General features: G+C 40.0%; 2 protein-coding genes across 3 annotated transcripts in view; both read left to right on the forward strand.

Annotated features, from left to right (window-relative positions):
• The first annotated feature begins 14,752 nt into the window (after positions 1–14,752).
• The window catches only part of LOC115177748 (B-cell receptor CD22-like), a 234,121-nt gene continuing 230,523 nt past the window's right edge, over positions 14,753–18,350 (forward strand). For both annotated transcript variants that reach the window (XM_029738712.1, XM_029738713.1), the window contains exon 1: positions 14,753–14,802. The gene's annotated coding sequence lies outside the window, so the exon portion shown is untranslated. The remainder of the gene's footprint in view (positions 14,803–18,350) is intronic.
• LOC115177903 (B-cell receptor CD22-like) overlaps positions 17,447–18,350 on the forward strand; it is an 88,362-nt gene continuing 87,458 nt past the window's right edge. Inside the window, exons 1-2 of the mRNA XM_029738899.1 lie at positions 17,447–17,932; positions 18,107–18,197. Coding sequence (XP_029594759.1) covers positions 17,716–17,932; positions 18,107–18,197 — 308 coding nt within the window. The 5' untranslated portion in view covers positions 17,447–17,715. The remainder of the gene's footprint in view (positions 17,933–18,106; positions 18,198–18,350) is intronic.

Genomic DNA, 18,350 nt, shown 5'->3' on the forward strand with positions numbered 1-18,350 from the left:
AGACACAGTGATGGTGGGTTGTGTTTAGGAGTAGTATAACATGAGACACAGTGATGGTGGGGTGTGTTTAGGAGTAGTATTAACATGGACACAGTGATGGTGGGTTGTGTTTAGGAGTAGTATTAACATGGACACAGTGACTGGGGGTTGTGTTTAGGAGATAGTATTAACATGAGAACAGTGATGGTGGGTTGTGTTTAGGAGTAGTACTTAACATGAGACACAGTGATTGGTGGGGTGTGTTTAGGATTAGTATTAACATGAGACAGATTGATGGTTGGGTTGTGTTTAGGAGGTAGTATAACATGAGACCCAGTGATGGTGGGTTGTGTTTAGGAGTAGTATAACATGAGAGACAGTGACGTTGGGTTTGTTTAGGAGTAGTATTAACATGAGACACAGTGATGGTGGGTTGTGTTTAGGAGTAGTATAACATGAGAACAGTGATGGTGGGTTGGTTTAGGAGTAGATTAACATGAGACACAGTGATGGTGGGTTGTGTTAGGAGTAGTATTAACATGAGAACAGTGATGGTGGGTTGTGTTTAGGAGTAGTATAACATGAGACCAGTGATGGTGGGTTGTGTTTAGGAGTAGTATTAACATGAGACACAGTGATGGTGGGTTGTGTTTAGGAGTAGTATTAACATGAGACACAGTGATGGTGGGTTGTGTTTAGGAGTAGTTAACATGAGACACAGTGATGGTGGGTTGTGTTTAGGAGTAGTTTAACATGGAGACAGTGATGGTGGGTTGTGTTTAGGAGAGTATTAACAATGAGACACAGTGATGGTGGGTTGTGTTTAGGGAGTAGTATTAACATGAGACAGTGATGGTGGGGGTGTGAGTAGTATAAATGACACAGTGATGGTGGGTTGTTTTTAGGAGTAGTATTAACATGACACAGTGACGGTGGGTTGTGTTTAGGAGTAGTATTAACATGAGACACAGTGGATGTGGGTTGTGTTTAGGAGTAGTACTAACATGAAACACAGTGATGGTGGGTTGTGTTTTGATTAGTATTAACATGACACAGTTTATGGTGGGCGTTGTGTTTAGGAGTAGTATTAACATGAGACACAGTGATGGTGGGTTTGTGTTTAGGAGTAGTATTAACATGAGACACAGTGATGCTGGGTTGTGTTTAGGAGTAGTATTAACATGGAGACACAGTGATGGTGGGTTGTGTTTAGGAGTAGTATTAACATGAGACACAGTGATGGTGGGTTGTGTTTAGGAGTAGTATTAACATGAGACAGTGATGGTTGGTTGTGTTTAGGAGTAGTATTAACATGAGACACAGTGATGGTGGGTTGTGTTTAGGAGTAGTATGAACATGAGACAGTGATGGTGGGTTGTGTTTAGGAGTAGTATTAACATGAGACACAGTGATGGTGGGTTGTGTTTAGGAGTAGTATTAACATGAGACACAGTGATGGTGGGTTGTGTTTAGGAGTAGTCTTAACATGAGACACAGTGATGGTGGGTTGTGTTTAGGAGTAGTATTAACATGAGAGACAGTGACGTTGGGTTGTATTTAGGAGTAGTATTAACATGAGACACAGTGATGGTGGGTTGTGTTTAGGAGAAGTATTAACATGAGACAGTGATGGTGGGTTGTGTTTAGGAGTAGTATTAACATGAGACACAGTGATGGTGGGTTGTGTTTAGGAGTAGTATTAACATGAGACAGTGATGGTGTGTTGTGTTTAGGAGTAGTATTAACTTGAGAGACAGTTATGGTGGGTTGTGTTTAGGAGTAGTATTAACATGAGACACAGTGATGGTGGGTTGTGTTTAGGAGTAGTACTAACATGAGACACAGTGATGGTGGGGTGTGTTTTGGAGTAGTATTAACATGACACAGTGATGGTGGGTTGTGTTTAGGAGTAGTATTAACATGAGACACAGTGATGGTGGGTTGTGTTTAGGAGTAGTATTAACATGAGACAGTGATGGTGTGTTGTGTTTAGGAGTAGTATTAACTTGAGAGACAGTTATGGTGGGTTGTGTTTAGGAGTAGTATTAACATGAGACACAGTGATGGTGGGTTGTGTTTAGGAGTAGTACTACCATGAGACACAGTGATGGTGGGGTGTGTTTTGGAGTAGTATTAACATGACACAGTGATGGTGGGTTGTTTTTAGGAGTAGTATTAACATGACACAGTGACGGTGGGTTGTGTTTAGGAGTAGTATTAACATGAGACACAGTGATGGTGGGTTGTGTTTAGGAGTAGTACTAACATGAAACACAGTGATGGTGGGGTGTGTTTTGGATTAGTATTAACATGACACAGTTATGGTGGGTTGTGTTTAGGAGTAGTATTAACATGAGACACAGTGATGGTGGGTTGTGTTTAGGAGTAGTATTAACATGAGACACAGTGATGGTGGGTTGTGTTTAGGAGTAGTATTAACATGAGACACAGTGATGGTGGGTTGTGTTTAGGAGTAGTATTAACATGAGACACAGTGATGGTGGGTTGTGTTTAGGAGAAGTATTAACATGAGACATTGATGGTTGGTTGTGTTTAGGAGTAGTATTAACATGAGACACAGTGATGGTGGGTTGTGTTTAGGAGTAGTATGAACATGAGACAGTGATGGTGGGTTGTGTTTAGGAGTAGTATTAACATGAGACACAGTGATGGTGGGTTGTGTTTAGGAGTAGTATTAACATGAGACACAGTGATGGTGGGTTGTGTTTAGGAGTAGTCTTAACATGAGACACAGTGATGGTGGGTTGTGTTTAGGAGTAGTATTAACATGAGAGACAGTGACGTTGGGTTGTATTTAGGAGTAGTATTAACATGAGACACAGTGATGGTGGGTTGTGTTTAGGAGAAGTATTAACATGAGACAGTGATGGTGGGTTGTGTTTAGGAGTAGTATTAACATGAGACACAGTGATGGTGGGTTGTGTTTAGGAGTAGTATTAACATGAGACAGTGATGGTGTGTTGTGTTTAGGAGTAGTATTAACTTGAGAGACAGTTATGGTGGGTTGTGTTTAGGAGTAGTATTAACATGAGACACAGTGATGGTGGGTTGTGTTTAGGAGTAGTACTAACATGAGACACAGTGATGGTGGGGTGTGTTTTGGAGTAGTATTAACATGACACAGTGATGGTGGGTTGTTTTTAGGAGTAGTATTAACATGACACAGTGACGGTGGGTTGTGTTTAGGAGTAGTATTAACATGAGACACAGTGATGGTGGGTTGTGTTTAGGAGTAGTACTAACATGAGACACAGTGATGGTGGGGTGTGTTTTGGATTAGTATTAACATGACACAGTTATGGTGGGTTGTGTTTAGGAGTAGTATTAACATGAGACACAGTGATGGTGGGTTGTGTTTAGGAGTAGTATTAACATGAGACAGAGTGATGGTGGGTTGTGTTTAGGAGTAGTATTAACATGAGACACAGTGATGGTGGGTTGTGTTTAGGAGTAGTATTAACATGAGACAGAGTGATGGTGGGTTGTGTTTAGGAGTAGTATTAACATGAGACACAGTGGTGGTGGGTTGTGTTTAGGAGTAGTATTAACATGAGACAGAGTGATGGTGGGTTGTGTTTAGGAGTAGTATTAACATGAGACAGTGATGGTGTGTTGTGTTTAGGAGTAGTATTAACTTGAGAGACAGTTATGGTGGGTTGTGTTTAGGAGTAGTATTAACATGAGACACAGTGATGGTGGGTTGTGTTTAGGAGTAGTACTAACATGAGACACAGTGATGGTGGGGTGTGTTTTGGAGTAGTATTAACATGACACAGTGATGGTGGGTTGTTTTTAGGAGTAGTATTAACATGACACAGTGACGGTGGGTTGTGTTTAGGAGTAGTATTAACATGAGACACAGTGATGGTGGGTTGTGTTTAGGAGTAGTACTAACATGAAACACAGTGATGGTGGGGTGTGTTTTGGATTAGTATTAACATGACACAGTTATGGTGGGTTGTGTTTAGGAGTAGTATTAACATGAGACACAGTGATGGTGGGTTGTGTTTAGGAGTAGTATTAACATGAGACACAGTGATGGTGGGTTGTGTTTAGGAGTAGTATTAACATGAGACACAGTGATGGTGGGTTGTGTTTAGGAGTAGTATTAACATGAGACACAGTGATGGTGGGTTGTGTTTAGGAGAAGTATTAACATGAGACAGTGATGGTTGGTTGTGTTTAGGAGTAGTATTAACATGAGACACAGTGATGGTGGGTTGTGTTTAGGAATAGTATGAACATGAGACAGTGATGGTGGGTTGTGTTTAGGAGTAGTATTAACATGAGACACAGTGATGGTGGGTTGTGTTTAGGAGTAGTATTAACATGAGACACAGTGATGGTGGGTTGTGTTTAGGAGTAGTCTTAACATGAGACACAGTGATGGTGGGTTGTGTTTAGGAGTAGTATTAACATGAGAGACAGTGACGTTGGGTTGTATTTAGGAGTAGTATTAACATGAGACACAGTGATGGTGGGTTGTGTTTAGGAGAAGTATTAACATGAGACAGTGATGGTGGGTTGTGTTTAGGAGTAGTATTAACATGAGACACAGTGATGGTGGGTTGTGTTTAGGAGTAGTATTAACATGAGACAGTGATGGTGTGTTGTGTTTAGGAGTAGTATTAACTTGAGAGACAGTTATGGTGGGTTGTGTTTAGGAGTAGTATTAACATGAGACACAGTGATGGTGGGTTGTGTTTAGGAGTAGTACTAACATGAGACACAGTGATGGTGGGGTGTGTTTTGGAGTAGTATTAACATGACACAGTGATGGTGGGTTGTTTTTAGGAGTAGTATTAACATGACACAGTGACGGTGGGTTGTGTTTAGGAGTAGTATTAACATGAGACACAGTGATGGTGGGTTGTGTTTAGGAGTAGTACTAACATGAGACACAGTGATGGTGGGGTGTGTTTTGGATTAGTATTAACATGACACAGTTATGGTGGGTTGTGTTTAGGAGTAGTATTAACATGAGACACAGTGATGGTGGGTTGTGTTTAGGAGTAGTATTAACATGAGACAGAGTGATGGTGGGTTGTGTTTAGGAGTAGTATTAACATGAGACACAGTGATGGTGGGTTGTGTTTAGGAGTAGTATTAACATGAGACAGAGTGATGGTGGGTTGTGTTTAGGAGTAGTATTAACATGAGAGACAGTGACGTTGGGTTGTGTTTAGGAGTAGTATTAACATGAGACACAGTGATGGTGGGTTGTGTTTAGGAGAAGTATTAACATGAGACAGTGATGGTGGGTTGTGTTTAGGAGTAATATTAACATGAAACACAGTGATGGTGGGTTGTGTTTAGGAGTAGTATTAACATGAGACACAGTGACGGTGGGTTGTGTTTAAGAGTAGTATTAACATGACACACAGTGACGGTGGGTTGTGTTTAGGAATAGTATTAACATGAGACACAGTGATGGTGGGTTGTGTTTAGGAGTAGTATTAACATGAGCCACAGTGGTGGTGGGTTGTGTTTAGGAGTAGTATTAACATGAGAGACAGTGACGTTGGGTTGTGTTTAGGAGTAGTATTAACATGAGACACAGTGATGGTGGGTTGTGTTTAGGAGTAGTATTAACATGAGACAGAGTGATGGTGGGTTGTGTTTAGGAGTAGTATTAACATGAGAGACAGTGACGTTGGGTTGTGTTTAGGAGAAGTATTAACATGAGACACAGTGATGGTGGGTTGTGTTTTGGAGAAGTTTTAACATGAGACAGTGATGGTGGGTTGTGTTTAGGAGTAGTATTTACATGAGACACAGTGAAGGTGGGTTGTGTTTAGGAGTAGTATTAACATGAGACAGTGATGGTGGGTGTTGTTTAGGAGTAGTATTAACTTGAGACACAGTGATGGTGGGTTGTGTTTAGGAGTAGTATTAACATTAGACAGAGTGATGGTGGGTTGTGTTTAGGAGTAGTCTTAACATGAGACACAGTGATGGTGGGTTGTGTTTAGGAGTAGTATTAACATGAGACACAGTGGTGGTGGGTTGTGTTTAGGAGTAGTATTAACATGAGACAGAGTGATGGTGGGTTGTGTTTAGGAGTAGTCTTAACATGAGACACATTGATGGTGGGTTGTGTTTAGGAGTAGTTTTAACATGAGAGACAGTGACGTTGGGTTGTGTTTAGGAGTAGTATTAACATGAGACACAGTGATGGTGGGTTGTGTTTAGAAGAAGTATTAACATGAGACAGTGATGGTGGGTTGTGTTTAGGAGTAGTATTAACATGAGAGACAGTGACGTTCGGTTGTGTTTAGGAGTAGTATTAACATGAGACACAGTGATGGTGGGTTGTGTTTAGGAGAAGTATTAACATGAGACAGTGATGGTGGGTTGTGTTTAGGAGTAGTATTAACATGAGACACAGTGATGGTGGGTTGTGTTTAGGAGTAGTATGAACATGAGACAGTGATGGTGGGTTGTGTTTAGGAGTAGTATTAACATGAGACAGTGATGTTGGGTTGTGTTTAGGAGTAGTATTAACATGAGACACAGTGGTGGTGGGTTGTGTTTAGGAGTAGTATTAACATGAGAGACAGTGACGTTGGGTTGTGTTTAGGAGTAGTATTAACATGAGACACAGTGATGGTGGGTTGTGTTTAGGAGAAGTATTAACATGAGACAGTGATGGTGGGTTGTGTTTAGGAGTAATATTAACATGAGACACAGTGATGGTGGGTTGTGTTTAGGAGTAGTATTAACATGAGACACAGTGACGGTGGGTTGTGTTTAAGAGTAGTATTAACATGACACACAGTGACGGTGGGTTGTGTTTAGGAGTAGTATTAACATGAGACACAGTGATGGTGGGTTGTGTTTAGGAGTAGTATTAACATGAGCCACAGTGGTGGTGGGTTGTGTTTAGGAGTAGTATTAACATGAGAGACAGTGACGTTGGGTTGTGTTTAGGAGTAGTATTAACATGAGACACAGTGATGGTGGGTTGTGTTTAGGAGAAGTATTAACATTAAACAGTGATGGTGGGTTGTGTTTAGGAGTAGTATTAACATGAGACACAGTGATGGTGGGTTGTGTTTAGGAGTCGTATTAACATGAGACAGTGATGGTGGGTTGTGTTTAGGAGTAGTATTAACATGAGACACAGTGATGGTGGGTTGTCTTTAGGAGTAGTATTAACATGAGACACCGTGATGGTGGGTTGTGTTTAGGAGTAGTCTTAACATGAGACACAGTGATGGTGGGTTGTGTTTAGGAGTAGTATTAACATGAGAGACAGTGACGTTGGGTTGTGTTTAGGAGAAGTATTAACATGAGACACAGTGATGGTGGGTTGTGTTTTGGAGAAGTTTTAACATGAGACAGTGATGGTGGGTTGTGTTTAGGAGTAGTATTAACATGAGACACAGTGAAGGTGGGTTGTGTTTAGGAGTAGTATTAACATGAGACAGTGATGGTGGGTTGTGTTTAGGAGTAGTATTAACTTGAGACACAGTGATGGTGGGTTGTGTTTAGGAGTAGTATTAACATTAGACAGAGTGATGGTGGGTTGTGTTTAGGAGTAGTCTTAACATGAGACACAGTGATGGTGGGTTGTGTTTAGGAGTAGTATTAACATGAGACACAGTGGTGGTGGGTTGTGTTTAGGAGTAGTATTAACATGAGACAGAGTGATGGTGGGTTGTGTTTAGGAGTAGTATTAACAAGAGACAGTGATGGTGGGTTGTGTTTAGGAGTAGTATTAACATGAGACACAGTGGTGGTGGTTTGTGTTTAGGAGTAATATTAACATGAGAGACAGTGACGTTGGGTTGTGTTTAGGAGTAGTATTAACATGAGACACAGTGATGGTGGGTTGTGTTTAGGAGTAGTATTAACATGAGAGACAGTGACGTTCGGTTGTGTTTAGGAGTAGTATTAACATGAGACACAGTGATGGTGGGTTGTGTTTAGGAGAAGTATTAACATGAGACAGTGATGGTGGGTTGTGTTTAGGAGTAGTATTAACATGAGACACAGTGATGGTGGGTTGTGTTTAGGAGTAGTATGAACATGAGACAGTGATGGTGGGTTGTGTTTAGGAGTAGTATTAACATGACACAGTGATGTTGGGTTGTGTTTAGGAGTAGTATTAACATGACACAGTGACGGTGGGTTGTGTTTAGGAGTGGTATTAACATGAGACACAGTGATGGTGGGTTGTGTTTAGGAGTAGTACTAACATGAGACACAGTGATGGTGGGGTGTGTTTTGGAGTAGTATTAACATGAGAGAGAGTGACGTTGGGTTGTGTTTAGGAGAAGTATTAACATGAGACACAGTGATGGTGGGTTGTGTTTTGGAGAAGTTTTAACATGAGACACAGTGATGGTGGGTTGTGTTTAGGAGTAGTATTAACATGAGACACAGTGATGGTGGGTTGTGTTTAGGAGTAGTATTAACATGAGACACAGTGATGGTGGGTTGTGTTTAGGAGTAGTATTAACATGAGACACAGTGATGGTGGGTTGTGTTTAGGAGTAGTATTAACATGAGACACAGTGATGGTGGGTTGTGTTTAGGAGTAGTATTAACATGAGAGACAGTGACGTTTGGTTGTGTTTAGGAGTAGTATTAACATGAGACACAGTGATGGTGGGTTGTGTTTAGGAGAAGTATTAACATGAGACAGTGATGGTGGGTTGTGTTTAGGAGAAGTATTAACATGAGACACAGTGATGGTGGGTTGTGTTTAGGAGTAGTATGAACATGAGACAGTGATGGTGGGTTGTGTTTAGGAGTAGTATTAACATGACACAGTGATGGTGGGTTGTGTTTAGGAGTAGTATTAACATGACACAGTGACGGTGGGTTGTGTTTAGGAGTGGTATTAACATGAGACACAGTGATGGTGGGTTGTGTTTAGGAGTAGTACTAACATGAGACACAGTGATGGTGGGGTGTGTTTTGGAGTAGTATTAACATGAGAGACAGTGACGTTGGGTTGTGTTTAGGAGAAGTATTAACATGAGACACAGTGATGGTGGGTTGTGTTTTGGAGAAGTTTTAACATGAGACAGTGATGGTGGGTTGTGTTTAGGAGTAGTATTAACATGAGACACAGTGATGGTGGGTTGTGTTTAGGAGTAGTATTAACATGAGACACAGTGATGGTGGGTTGTGTTTAGGAGTAGTATTAACATGAGACACAGTGATGGTGGGTTGTGTTTAGGAGTAGTATTAACATGAGACACAGTGATGGTGGGTTGTGTTTAGGAGTAGTATTAACATGAGACACAGTGATGGTGGGTTGTGTTTAGGAGTAGTATTAACATGAGACACAGTGATGGTGGGTTGTGTTTAGGAGTAGTATTAACATGAGACACAGTGATGGTGGGTTGTGTTTAGGAGTAGTATTAACATGAGACACAGTGATGGTGGGTTGTGTTTAGGAGTAGTATTAACATGAGACACAGTGGTGGTTGGTTGTGTTTAGGAGTAGTATTAACATGAGACACAGTGATGGTGGGGTGTGTTTTGGAGTAGTATTAACATGACACAGTGATGGTGGGTTGTGTTTAGGAGTAGTATTAACATGACACAGTGACGGTGGGTTGTGTTTAGGAGTAGTATTAACATGAGACACAGTGATGGTGGGTTGTGTTTAGGAGTAGTATTAACATGAGACACAGTGATGGTGGGTTGTGTTTAGGAGTAGTATTAACATGAGACACAGTGATGGTGGGTTGTGTTTAGGAGTAGTATTAACATGAGACACAGTGATGGTGGGTTGTGTTTAGGAGTAGTATTAACATGAGACACAGTGATGGTGGGTTGTGTTTAGGAGTAGTATTAACATGAGAGACAGTGACGTTTGGTTGTGTTTAGGAGTAGTATTAACATGAGACACAGTGATGGTGGGTTGTGTTTAGGAGAAGTATTAACATGAGACAGTGATGGTGGGTTGTGTTTAGGAGAAGTATTAACATGAGACACAGTGATGGTGGGTTGTGTTTAGGAGTAGTATGAACATGAGACAGTGATGGTGGGTTGTGTTTAGGAGTAGTATTAACATGACACAGTGATGGTGGGTTGTGTTTAGGAGTAGTATTAACATGACACATTGACGGTGGGTTGTGTTTAGGAGTGGTATTAACATGAGACACAGTGATGGTGGGTTGTGTTTAGGAGTAGTACTAACATGAGACACAGTGATGGTGGGGTGTGTTTTGGAGTAGTATTAACATGAGAGACAGTGACGTTGGGTTGTGTTTAGGAGAAGTATTAACATGAGACACAGTGATGGTGGGTTGTGTTTTGGAGAAGTTTTAACATGAGACAGTGATGGTGGGTTGTGTTTAGGAGTAGTATTAACATGAGACACAGTGATGGTGGGTTGTGTTTAGGAGTAGTATTAACATGAGACACAGTGATGGTGGGTTGTGTTTAGGAGTAGTATTAACATGAGACACAGTGATGGTGGGTTGTGTTTAGGAGTAGTATTAACATGAGACACAGTGATGGTGGGTTGTGTTTAGGAGTAGTATTAACATGAGACACAGTGATGGTGGGTTGTGTTTAGGAGTAGTATTAACATGAGACACAGTGATGGTGGGTTGTGTTTAGGAGTAGTATTAACATGAGACACAGTGATGGTGGGTTGTGTTTAGGAGTAGTATTAACATGAGACACAGTGATGGTGGGTTGTGTTTAGGAGTAGTATTAACATGAGACACAGTGGTGGTTGGTTGTGTTTAGGAGTAGTATTAACATGAGACACAGTGATGGTGGGGTGTGTTTTGGAGTAGTATTAACATGACACAGTGATGGTGGGTTGTGTTTAGGAGTAGTATTAACATGACACAGTGACGGTGGGTTGTGTTTAGGAGTAGTATTAACATGAGACACAGTGATGGTGGGTTGTGTTTAGGAGTAGTATTAACATGAGACACAGTGATGGTGGGTTGTGTTTAGGAGTAGTATTAACATGAGCCACAGTGGTGGTGGGTTGTGTTTAGGAGTAGTATTAACATGAGAGACAGTGACGTTGGGTTGTGTTTAGGAGATTGTATTAACATGAGACACAGTGATGGTGGGTTGTGTTTAGGAGTAGTATTAACATGAGAGACAGTGACGTTGGGTTGTGTTTAGGAGTAGTATTAACATGAGACACAGTGATGGTGGGTTGTGTTTAGGAGAAGTATTAACATTAGACAGTGATGGTGGGTTGTGTTTAGGAGTAGTATTAACATGAGACACAGTGATGGTGGGTTGTGTTTAGGAGTAGTATTAACATGAGACAGTGATGGTGGGTTGTGTTTAGGAGTAGTATTAACATGAGACACAGTGATGGTGGGTTGTCTTTAGGAGTAGTATTAACATGAGACACCGTGATGGTGGGTTGTGTTTAGGAGTAGTCTTAACATGAGACACAGTGATGGTGGGTTGTGTTTAGTAGTAGTATTAACATGAGAGACAGTGACGTTGGGTTGTGTTTAGGAGAAGTATTAACATGAGACACAGTGATGGTGGGTTGTGTTTTGGAGAAGTTTTAACATGAGACAGTGATGGTGGGTTGTGTTTAGGAGTAGTATTAACATGAGACACAGTGAAGGTGGGTTGTGTTTAGGAGTAGTATTAACATGAGACAGTGATGGTGGGTTGTGTTTAGGAGTAGTATTAACTTGAGACACAGTGATGGTGGGTTGTGTTTAGGAGTAGTATTAACATTAGACAGAGTGATGGTGGGTTGTGTTTAGGAGTAGTATTAACATGACACAGTGACGGTGGGTTGTGTTTAGGAGTGGTATTAACATGAGACACAGTGATGGTGGGTTGTGTTTAGGAGTAGTACTAACATGAGACACAGTGATGGTGGGGTGTGTTTTGGAGTAGTATTAACATGAGAGACAGTGCCGTTGGGTTGTGTTTAGGAGAAGTATTAACATGAGACACAGTGATGGTGGGTTGTGTTTTGGAGAAGTTTTAACATGAGACAGTGATGGTGGGTTGTGTTTAGGAGTAGTATTAACATGAGACACAGTGATGGTCGGTTGTGTTTAGGAGTAGTATTAACATGAGACACAGTGATGGTGGGTTGTGTTTAGGAGTAGTATTAACATGAGACACTGTGAAGGTGGGTTGTGTTTAGGAGTAGTATTAACATGAGACACAGTGATGGTGGGTTGTGTTTAGGAGTAGTATTAACATGAGACACAGTGATGGTGGGTTGTGTTTAGGAGTAGTATTAACATGAGACACAGTGATGGTGGGTTGTGTTTAGGAGTAGTATTAACATGAGACACAGTGATGGTGGGTTGTGTTTAGGAGTAGTATTAACATGAGACACAGTGGTGGTTTGTTGTGTTTAGGAGTAGTATTAACATGAGACACAGTGATGGTGGGGTGTGTTTTGGAGTAGTATTAACATGACACAGTGATGGTGGGTTGTGTTTAGGAGTAGTATTAACATGACACAGTGACGGTGGGTTGTGTTTAGGAGTAGTATTAACATGAGACACAGTGATGGTGGGTTGTGTTTAGGAGTAGTATTAACATGAGACACAGTGAGAAACATTAGACTATACAGAATATGGTCCTCTGTAGCTGTTGGTAGAACATGGCACCTACAACGTGATGGGTTTGGTTACCAGGACCACCCATTTGTAAAATATATGCACACAGGACTGTAAATTGATTTGGATAGTTGAGTCTACTAAACAGCATTATTTATGGACAGCAGACTACAATAGACTACACAGGTAATACAGCAGGCTATGGTGATGTTCATTGATGCCTCTGATAGATAAAGCTACTACCAGTACTGTACAACAGAGGAGGCTGGTGAGCAGAGATATAGGAGGATGGACTCATTGTAATGGCTGGAATGAATGGAACACCCTCCATTAATTGTATTCCTATTACTGCCCAAATCAATGAGGACGTAATATGAAGACAGGAGGCTGCAGTAATGTTGAGATGCCAGTAAGGAGAACTCTAGTCTAGAACACTGGAACCTTCAGTACCACTTTGATGCAGCTGATGAGGAGTGTACATTGAATGAATTTGTAGAATAGAAGGAAAATCTAATGAAAGGTGTAGACCATGAAATGATTACTTACAAGTCCATGGAACTGGCCAACTGTTAGCAGCACACCACCCTGCATCCCACTGCTAGCTTGCTTCTGAAGCTAAGCAGCGTTCACCCTGGTCAGTCCCTGGATGGGAGACCAGAAGTTACTGGAAGTGGTGTTGGAGAGCCAGAAGGAGGCACTCTTTCCTCTGGTCTAAAAAAACATACATCCCAATGCCCCATGGTAGTGATTGGGGGCATTGCCTTGTGTAGGGTGCTGTCTTTTGGATGGGATGTTAAACGGGTGTCCTGACTCTCTGTGGTCACTAAAGATCCCATGGCACATATTGTAAGAGTAGGGGTGTTAACCCTGGTGTCCACTGCTAAAATTCACAATCTGGCCCTCATGCCACCTAATCATCCCCAGATTTGAATTGGCTCATTCATCCCTCTTTTAAATATTCCCCAGATTGTTGCTGTAAATGAGAATGTGATCTCAGTCAACTTACCTGGTAAAATAAGGCTTAGATAAATAAGAATAAATATATAGAACTTTGACCTGTTCCATTTAGAACTGAGAGGGGCAAGGCAACACATTCTAAGATATTATAAACATTCCATATAGTAGACTATAGTAAACACATTCTAAGATATTATAAACATTCCAAATAGTAGGCTATAGTAAACACATTCTAAGATATTATAAACATTCTAAATAGTAGACTATAGTAAACACATTCTAAGATATTATAAACATTCCATATAGTAGACTATAGTAAACACATTCTAAGATATTATAAACATTCCAAATAGTAGGCTATAGTAAACACATTCTAAGATATTATAAACATTCCAAATAGTAGGCTATAGTAAACACATTCTAAGATATTATAAACATTCTAAATAGTAGACTATAGTAAACACATTCTAAGATATTATAAACATTCCAGATAGTAGGCTATAGTAAACACATTCTAAGATATTATAAACATTCTAAATAGTAGACTATAGTAAACACATTCTAAGATATTATAAACATTCTAAATAGTAGACTATAGTAAACACATTCTAAGATATTATAAACATTCCAGATAGTAGGCTATAGTAAACACATTCTAAGATATTATAAACATTCCATATAGTAGGCTATAGTAAACACATTCTAAGATATTATAAACATTCTAAATAGTAGGCTGTAGTAAACACATTCTAAGATATTATAAACATTCCATATAGTAGGCTATAGTAAACACATTCTAAGATATTATAAACATTCCAAATAGTAGACTATAGTAAACACATTCTAAGATATTATAAACATTCTAAATAGTAGACTATAGTAAACACATTCTAAGATATTATAAACATTCCAGATAGTAGGCTATAGTAAACACATTCTAAGATATTATAAACATTCCATATAGTAGGCTATAGTAAACACATTCTAAGATATTATAAACATTCTAAATAGTAGGCTGTAGTAAACACATTCTAAGATATTATAAACATTCTAAATAGTAGGCTATAGTAAACACATTCTAAGATATTATAAACATTCCAAATAGCAGGCTATAGTCAACATTATTCTGACATGTTGTTCTGGTCCTCATGCATGTTAATGACATAAAGAGGAAGGAAAGGACAGTTCTGTATCAGCTACTTGTGCCCTGACTACTATAAATATGGATCAACCACAGAACTGACACTTTCTAGCAGTTTCCACTCACTACCAGTCAGTTAACTCACTGTACAAGACCTCTCCCCTTCAGTCTGTAAGTACTCTTGATATCTTGAAATATATTTTTTTGTTTTTAGCCACAAGTCATGTACTCAAGGGTCTCAGACTTGGAGTGCTGATCTAGGATCAGGTCCTCCTGGTCCATATAATTATGATCTAAATGGGAAACTAATCATAGATCCTACTCTGAGAAACTTTGTGAATACAGACACTATCATGTAATGATGATATAAAAGGTAAGTGTGACTTGCTGTTTAGCATCACAGCTTGGGGATAGGAGTTATCATTCAAGCTGGTGGTAACTGCCTTGCTGAAGTTGGCCGATTTTTCCACCTTGCCAGGTCGGGGATTTAAACCAGCAATGTTTCAGTTACCGGCCCAACATTCTTAACCTCTAGGCTACCTGCCGATACCTCTGACACACTCCATATTACCAAACTATTATGATGATGTTATTTACACACCATCCATTCAAGGCTGTGATGATGGTGTGTTGTTATACTGCATCCCAAATGACACCATATTCCCTATAGAGTGCACTACTTTTGACTAGAGCCCTACCTGCTGCCCCTGATGGTATGTATGTAGTTATTCACCTGCTATAGAGTGACTTGTTGTTTATGTTTCTAAGACTGCAGGGTGGGAGATGCAACAATGGCCTTGAGAACAGCAGGAAGTGTGTTGGTGGTCTTTCTCTGGTCTGTAGCAGGTATGGTCTCATTCTTATCTTTAAGTTGCTCTGTTTAATAATCTACAGACATTTCTAAAAGGATAAGAATCATAATGTTATTCTGTTGTGTTCTGTTAGGAGTCTCCACTTCACTTTATATAGTTGTCTTTCACACCTCACTGAGTGATGCTTATCTGTGGTTTCCATTCACACTCAACTCAGGAACTATGGCAACAAAGTGTGGACAAACCCTACTGTCAGTGTGAATCAATAGGTTTGTGCTTAATGTAATGTGCTTGTGATGTCTAACTGTGTTTTAGTGGTACTCGGGCAGTATGGCTGGAGTGTGACTTACACCAAGAAGAGTATCTGTACCTTGAAGGGGTCAACAGTGGATCTGTCCTGCTCTTACACATATCCCAGTGGTTATACAGTCACAACCAGATGGTATAAATGGAAGAGTTTAACTTGGACTCAAATCCAAGATAAATATGAGGATCGTATAGAGTACCGTGGGAATAAGGAGAATGACTGCACCCTGAGAATCACAGACCTGAGAGAGGAGGATTCAGCATCATATTACTTCTCATTTACAACAGGCTCATGGACATCTGGCTCAGCTGTCACTCTCTCTGTCACAGGTTCTGTAATCTGACATAAAGAGTATAGTTACCACTTCTAATGATTTATTACATTTTCAATGAGAACATTGGGATGGTGCTGACTGACAGATGTTCTCCATTGTTGTTTCATAACTTTCAAAGGCACCCTATTTATTTTTATTCCATCCATAATACCTGATTGGTTTAATTACGTTATTGTCATTTACCCTGTATTCAGACCTGCAGGTGAAGATGACTCCTGGAACAGAGGCACGAAGGAGAACACTGACCTGTATCACCACCTGTACTCTGACTGACAACCCCACCTACATCTGGTACAAGAACAGACACAAAGTAAAGGAGGACACTTCCAGCCTGTACTCAGACTACTTTAGTGATGCAGACAGTTACTCCTGTGCTGTAAAATACCATGAGGATCTCCTCTCTCCTGCAGTGTGTGAGTCTGGACTTTTTAATTAAGATGTTATATAAATGCAGTTTAGTTCAGGTTGTGAGAGTAATGTCAATTAATCAGTAAATACTGATCATTATTGAATATTTATGGTTTTCACTACTGTAAACAGTAACTAGTTTTCTTCTACTTTATAAACAACATCAGTAGATATTATAATTAAAGATGTATATAAGGTGTTCTATTGTCTTCTTGTATTTCATGTAAGAACTGTTGGAGTGTGACTTACACCCATCAGAGTATCTGTGCCTTGAAGGGGTCAACAGTGAACATATCCTGCTCTTACACATATCCCAGTTATCATGAGATCAAACAAGCTTTCTGGTTTACTAAATGGGAGTCTGGTAGGGATGCTGAAGATCTGAGCTCAGTGCCAGGGTATGAGGGTCATATAGAGTACCTTGGGGATAAGGAGAGTAACTGTACCCTGAGAATCACAGACCTGAGAGTGAGTGACTCTGCTGGGTACAGGTTCAGATTCATAACATCTGGAGGAAAGTTTTCTTGCTCACCTGTCTCCCTGACTGTCACAGGTAATCTGTCACACATCTCACATCTATAACTGTAATTACCTTATTAAGGGCAGTAATACAGACACAGTAGTGGATGGATGTGATGGAAATATACCAAATGTAGTATTTCACATAAGAGGACATATATAGGAGGAGAATAATCATTTGTTTCCATTTACTCTAGATGTTGTGTTGGAAATGAATCGTACTTCTGTGTCAGAGGGGGAGAGAGTCACACTGGCATGTAGAACCAAATGTACACTGGACTCCATCACAGCCTACAGTTGGTATAAGAATGGACAGCCTATACCAAACAGCAACACCTACTCTCCTGTCTATAGACTATTCTCAGTCAGCAGTGAGGATACAGGCAGATACTCCTGTGCTGTAAAAGGCATGAGGATCTACACTCTGCTGAAGAGACTCTCACTGTCAGATGTAAGTACATGGGGTTTAAACCTTTAGCTTGCTATATTAACATTGCAGTGACAGATATCAGCTCCAATGACAATTGAATTGATCATCTTCAATAAGAGGATGGATCTAAAGGTCATTGTGTGGAAAGTACATTTGTGGAAAATGTATATAATATTTTTAACTGACCTAATTTGTAGTCTTACTAAATCCATTGTCTTTTACATCAGATGGACCAAGGAACACCTCAGTGTCAGTCAGTCCCTCTGGTGAAATAATGGAGGGCAGTTCAGTGACTCTGACCTGCAGCAGTGATGCCAACCCACCTGTGGACAATTACACCTGGTACAAGAAGAATGTAGCTTCACCAAAAGCATCAGGACAGAGTTACAGCATCACTAACATCAGCTCTGAGGACAGAGGAGAATATTACTGTGAGACCCAGAATGGAAGAGGATCTATGAACTCTACAGCTCTGATGATCATTGTAGCAGGTAAAGTTTAATCTTCAATACTTCACTATACTTTGTCTTATTACACCTTAGTTTATAACTATACATTTGGTTATAAGATCCCTTAACAAGTATTGCATTAATGTCCTGTATTATAGTTTATTTTTAGTTTATTATTTCATACCATGTACTCATATCATCCATATTTTTTTTTAGGGAAACAAACCTCAGTTGTGACTGCAGCTGTAGGAATCATAGTGGTTGTTCTGGTTCTCATACTCTGTCTCTCTGGACTCATGTGGTTCAGGTGAGTTAAAATGCATATTATTATGTTCATTATTTACATTTTGTGCTCTGATTTATTGTTAACTTCATTCATTAAGTCATTTATTTATTAATTAATGTGCAAAACAGGAAGAAGGTCTCCAAATCCACCTCTGACACAAGAGACACAGCAGAC

This window comes from Salmo trutta, chromosome 38 (assembly GCF_901001165.1).
Source record: "Salmo trutta chromosome 38, fSalTru1.1, whole genome shotgun sequence".
NCBI classification, from domain to species: domain Eukaryota; kingdom Metazoa; phylum Chordata; class Actinopteri; order Salmoniformes; family Salmonidae; genus Salmo; species Salmo trutta.